At 38.7% G+C, this 6,713-nt stretch overlaps 1 protein-coding gene across 1 annotated transcript; it reads right to left on the bottom strand.

Moving 5' to 3' along the window:
* Positions 1-582: 582 nt before the first annotated feature.
* On the bottom strand, positions 583-1,782 carry LOC134668326 (uncharacterized). The gene has a single exon (XM_063525807.1). The coding sequence runs from the start codon at positions 1,780-1,782 to the stop codon at positions 583-585; it is 1,200 nt and encodes a 399-aa protein (XP_063381877.1).
* Between the last annotated feature and the right edge of the window lie 4,931 nt (positions 1,783-6,713).

Raw genomic sequence — 6,713 nt, 5'->3', positions numbered from 1 at the left:
ACAGAACTCAAGGATACTACATAATTGAAAAAGAGCGCCCGCGACATGAATCTTAATACTTTGGAACCTTAATTACACAAAATGGCGAAACCCAATAAAATAAAGAACTTTATATATAGCACGTAAAACTGTAATACCTACATAGAAACAACTAGTTTTTCTAAATCTAAATTTGGATTCGCCTTTGGAAAAAACGTCATCTAAAAAGTTTTATTAAGGGCTTCAGAACTGCCTTAGTAACAAAGGATATTCAGGCAACATTTTTACATACCTTTATTATTAATACAAACTAAAGAAGACAGACAAGTAAAGTAGAGGGAATTTCGATAGCTAAAGTGGAAAATAATCAATAAACCAGGCAGTCGACTAGTTGTGATGGGTTTATTTTGCGAACTGACGTACAAAAATATAAACAGTCAAAATAACATTAGAATTTAAATATGGAATTAAAAAAGAACTTAAGACTAGACATAGATAATAGTGTAAACGTATCAAAACCTATTTACATATACACCCTTAACATCCCACCCCCTTGTGTGCGAAAGCACACAAAACTAGCCAGACTAGATATAAACTGAGACTTTATGCCTCTAATCTGACCAATTTTTTAGAAGGTCGACGAAGGATTCCACCTGATGTGGCTACGTCCACCACCCTGACCACTCCGTCTCTGCCAGGGAATGTAGCAACGACGCGGCCGCGTGGCCAGGTTCCTCGGGGTAGGTTCTGGTCTACAATGATGACTAAGTCGCCAACAGTCAAGTCGTGCTCTCTGTTCTCCGCTATCTGGCGAGGTTGCATGGTTGGCAGAATTTCTTTTACCCATCGGTTCCAAAAGTGGTCGGCCAATCTCAACGCCTTCCTCCAGTCAGCACGTCTTAAAAGGTCTCGGTCGTCAAGGGTTGCAGGCAGAACCTGGTTAGAAGATGAGCCAATTAGAAAGTGGAAGGGCGTTAGGGTTTCCTGGTCTTCAGTGCCAACAGGGACATGGGTCAGAGGTCGAGAATTTACAATTGCCTCAGCTTCTAGAAGGAGAGTTACTAGGACTTCGGGATTAGGTTCTCTTTCACGTAATGTGGCGTTCAGCGCGATTTTGATGGTGCGAATCAGTCTCTCCCAGCATCCGCCGAAAAAAGGAGCAGCGGCAGGGATAAAGCTCCACTTTATTCCTCTATTGGCAGCAAAATCGTAGACCTCGTGCTGATAAAATTCGCGTAGAATTCGGTCTGCACCAACAAAACATGTACCGTTGTCAGAATATACAGTATTGGGAGCACCTCTTCTAGCAATAAACCGTCGCAGGCTCATTATTGCGGAGTCAGCAGAAAGGGAATGTACAAGCTCCAGGTGAACGGCTCTGGATGTCATGCAGGTGTACAGGGCCACATAACGTTTCTCTTGTCTTCGACCGATCTTGGTATTTAACGGGCCGAAATAATCCAAGCCAGTGTACGTGAATGGGCGGCGGTGGTGGGCAAGCCGCTGAGGAGGAAGGTTACCGGTCATCGGATTCATTGGCTTTGCTCTTTTGATGCGACAGAACAAACATTTGCTGGTGACGCTTCGAACAGTACTGCGCAGATGAAGAAGCCAATATTTTTGTCGAACCTCATTGACCACCATTTCATTGTTTGCATGTCCAGCCTTGCGATGGTAGAAATTGACCAATAAGCGCACTACTGGGTGTCGTCCATCTAGAATGATTGGAAACTTGATCTCGGAACCGACGTCTTGTACAGCAACGATTCTGCCAGCTAGGTGCAACAAGTTGTCTGGCCCCATTCTGGGAGAAAGCTTCGCCAGGCGACTACTCTTTGGTATCAATTCTCCACGTTCTATTATTGGGATTTCGTCACTAAATGATTCAGACTGTACTTTCTTCAGGACGTGCCTTTCTGCGGCTTCCATAAGTTCCGCTGTCAGGGGGATTAGAGTGGTGGACGTAGGTGTATTCGTACGTTGACGAAGCCTAACATCGGTGCTAGGAGCAACGCGACCTACGCGATCTAAAACCGAGCGAAATTTAGACGCAGCTTGCAAAACGCGAGCAGTAGCACGAAGTAATCGTAGCCAGTCACTAAAACGACTGAAATCCGCGGTAATTGTCAGATGACCAACCACAAGTCCAGACGTCTGCTTCCGCTCTTCCTGGACTATAGGCTGACCAGCTGGTTCAACAGGCCAATTCTCCGGAGGATCGAGGAGGAACGAGGGACCTGTAAACCATCGGTGGTTTGGATTAAGATGAAGCGGCTTAATCCTAGTGGCATCGTCCGCAACGTTCAAATCAGTTGGGACCCATTTCCAATCTTGCACGCGCGTATTTTCTGTAATTTCTCCTACGCGATGGGCCACAAAGGGTTTGTACGTTCGTGCGTCACTTCTGAGCCAACCGAGGACAGTTCTTGAATCTGTCCACAAGAAAGTTCGTAAAGGTTTTTTCTTATGAAACTCTTTAATAGTGACAGCAAGGCGAGAAGCTATCAAAGCGCCCTGCAATTCTAGACGAGGAATTGAAGTGGGCTTCAAAGGTGAGACTCTCGTCTTACTGGTGATGAGTGCGAGCTTGACTGTACCATCTGCATACAATAAGCGCCAATAAGCGACGGTGGCAAAGGCAAGCTCGCTTGCGTCCGCGAAAATGTGTAGCTCCCTGTGTAGAGGTTCTCCATTGAGCTTGGCGTACCATCGTGGAATCCTAATTGTAGATACGTCAGACAGTTCCTTAAACCACTCGTTCCACTTTAAAATCTGTGATGGTGGAAATGGTGTGTCCCAGTCAATATTGGATCTCCACGCCTCCTGAAGCAGTATACGCCCTTTGACCACTATTGGGCCCAACAAACCTAGTGGGTCGTATACTTTCATGAGGTGGGACAACACTTTGCGTTTATTAAAACTGCCCTGTAGTATGAGACCTTCTAAACCGGTCCTAAATCCGATAGTGTCTGATATAGGATCCCATGAAACACCTAAGGCTCTGACGCTACTTGACTCACTATGTAAAAGCATAAACCCTAATGCTTCAAGGAAATAATTAAATTAAATATTGGCCATAAATATTAGTGATCGTCTAGTTCAAAATGTAGGACCCTCTACGTTGTGATAAGATATTTTTATGAAATCGACGTACCTATAATTAAAATTGAAATAAATTGATTTTAATTTTCAATAAATAAAACAAATTTAATGAAGAACAACAAATTAATAAATTAAAGAATCGTTAAATAAAATAAAATTATCGCAATGGACGTCCGTTTATAAAAAACTTAATCGCAAATACGAAATAATAATAATAACAAATATTCGTATAAAAATACTTTTACTGACGCAAAATAAACCGCCAGTATTAACCGTCCGTAATTGAAAGAACATCCGTACTTCAATAAATTTGTACGTAAATAAACAAAACGAAGTAAACGTAAAACATTAAATTACCCGTAAGCTCAAAATAAATAAAATAATCTAACTACATAAATGAGCATGCAACTCACCGAAAACAGCATGGCTAAGGAATAAAATTAATTAGTTGACTTAATTACCTGACTTTACATGTAGATTTACAATGTTGTAATTTAATAACTAGTAACTTACTTCTAATTTAAATATAATCTCGTCGCACAGCAAAGCAACAACGATCTGAAATAAATGCCCGACCTCAAAGGGACCTTGTGAGACAGACCATAGGTCTAGAATGGGGAACCTAAGTTATTACTTTGTTTTTGAATGTCCAGGGGCTCCCTGCCATCCTACACCCCTGCCTCGCGTGACGTTGAAAATGGAACATGCCCGTCTACGCGTCCTTCAAAGCCGTCAGGAAACAAACCTAGCTAAACCAAAAACATTCAAACCATCACACCTACTCATTATTCTACATTCTTCACTTTTCTGACGTTCTTAAAAATATATTTACGCACAATGCATTTTTATATTACGCTAAGCAATCTACGCGCTGCGGTATTTACGCTTCCCTAACACGGCATGCAGCTCGCGTATTTGTGACGAAGCTAGTGAGTGTGTTGATCTGTACAAGGTGCTCTGAATATCATTTATACTCTACAACAATCACTGTACTGCGAATCCCTTAAATTGGCCTGCATTGTCACTCTACTTCCACTAATCGACGCAGATGCCGAAGGTCCGTATAATCGAGTGATTACATCCCAGAACCCACAGAGCGATATGTTGCAGAAAATATAAACAACTCAGGCCTTGGTTGTGTACCTAATGTGTAATGTAGAGGCTTCGGACTTCTGAAGCACTGACACGTCAGATACTTCAGGCCAAAGCCAGTTTCGGTGTCCAGCCGGCAGGAGCTACTCTCAGCCACCGACCTTATTCCGAGTGTACCTAAATGTATGTATGCAGATAGACTAAACGTGTGGTGTGTCAGCTATGTATGTGTTAGTGTAGTGTGGTGTGTTTCGAGTGTGTGTACATGTTTTCTGTGTGTGTGAGGCACAAAATACATGGTGTGTGTAAAATAGTTTTTTATTGTGGTTCACTATCTCATCACAAATAATAGGATCAAAGAAGCAATCAAATGCGTGACACTACAACTTCGTCATTCTGTCGGAAAGAGCCAAATTATGGATTGTATGGTATGATATATGGTATTAAATTAAGCTCCTCCTTCAAAACAACTACATTGCAATGTCAACATTCAATTCAAACAAGCAGATCAAAATAAAAGTGATTTTATGAGTGTTTTATCCGCTTTCATACCAAATTTAATAAATACTATCTAAATAATGAGATACGAATGTAGCCAGAAGGGCTCCCTATAATCTTCCTCTCGTTCGGTCGCTCGCTCAGCTCAGGAACATTGCAGAAGAGATCTATTATGTCCTACGTACAAATCGTCCACTGCATGACGACTTCCCTAACCCTTTGAAATACGCTGAACTCAGCTAAAAATACAACAAACACCCGATGTGATGACCTAAGGGGATAAAAGGATTAATTTCTTACATATTACTCTTAATAACTAAATTATAGATAAATGTAAACACTTCCTGACTTCACTGACTCTATTAATCAATAAATACACTTTACTTTATTATAAAATAAAAACACTTTATAAAAGAAATAGAGTTTAAGCACTTAAAATCTCTACACAGAGTTTATTGTCATTATAAACCACATTTATAAAACTTCACTTTTAGAACTTTACCTATTCTAGCTATGAAAATTTTACTGAACACACAAATTAATTGATTTCTGGCTAAATGTCACGACGCGTATTCAGCCAGTCCTTTCGAGCTTCAAATCCCGACTGCTCTCCTAGAGGTCTATTTTTTAAAACAATAATATTCACACGAAATAATGCACGTAACAGGAAGACGTTATGTACGTACAAATTGCATTAACATACGTCATTTCTGAATTCGATTAGTAAAAGTTTTTAACTAGACGACGTATGTGTCACCTTATTATAATTAACCTATGCCCTTTTTAATACGCATTTGCAACAGAACTCTTTGTTTTAGTTAACGTACTTATGATAAGAATCAAATATCCTAAGAGCGGCGCCGAAAAAGGGCCACATGAAACCAAACCTATGATTTTGTGTTTATATTAGGTCGATTTCAAAGAACTTGCGACGTGTGAATATATTTTTAGAGATCCGCATTAAAATACTAGCTATTTATAAGAAACCTATACCTAACCCTGTAACATTGCTGTTACAGAGCGCCCTCAGATAGACGACACAATTTTGGAATCGAAGAGTTTAAAATTGTGAGGATATCTAAATAGGAATTTAAGCAATAATCATACAACACGATCAATCTGTACCAAATTTGAATATAACAGTTATCTATTTTACGCCCTCAATTTCCTTAGCCCGAATCTAAAACGAAAATAAACGATATAAACACTCTTTAATTTGCACAAGAATCGAACATACCTACGCCCTCACGTTCAAAAGAATCTTGGTAATTTTATTGTTAACGACTACTCAGTTAATGAACGAATTTTAAACTATCTGCAAATATTTTACTAACTTATTACTCAGATTCGTTCTCAAGTAATTGAATTAATATCATTAATTCAATTTTTAATGACTTGAATCCTGGTCACGGCACCACTGTAAAAGCATAAACCCTAATGCTTCAAGGAAATAATTAAATTAAATATTGGCCATAAATATTAGTGATCGTCTAGTTCAAAATGTAGGACCCTCTACGTTGTGATAAGATATTTTTATGAAATCGACGTACCTATAATTAAAATTGAAATAAATTGATTTTAATTTTCAATAAATAAAACAAATTTAATGAAGAACAACAAATTAATAAATTAAAGAATCGTTAAATAAAATAAAATTATCGCAATGGACGTCCGTTTATAAAAAACTTAATCGCAAATACGAAATAATAATAATAACAAATATTCGTATAAAAATACTTTTACTGACGCAAAATAAACCGCCAGTATTAACCGTCCGTAATTGAAAGAACATCCGTACTTCAATAAATTTGTACGTAAATAAACAAAACGAAGTAAACGTAAAACATTAAATTACCCGTAAGCTCAAAATAAATAAAATAATCTAACTACATAAATGAGCATGCAACTCACCGAAAACAGCATGGCTAAGGAATAAAATTAATTAGTTGACTTAATTACCTGACTTTACATGTAGATTTACAATGTTGTAATTTAATAACTAGTAACTTACTTCTAATTTAAATATAATCTCGTCGCACAGC

The sequence above is a fragment of the Cydia fagiglandana genome, chromosome 10 (assembly GCF_963556715.1).
Source record: "Cydia fagiglandana chromosome 10, ilCydFagi1.1, whole genome shotgun sequence".
Lineage (NCBI taxonomy): Eukaryota > Metazoa > Arthropoda > Insecta > Lepidoptera > Tortricidae > Cydia > Cydia fagiglandana.
The sequence above is the reverse complement of the archived record's forward strand: the minus strand, read 5'-3'. Positions and strand labels throughout refer to the sequence as shown.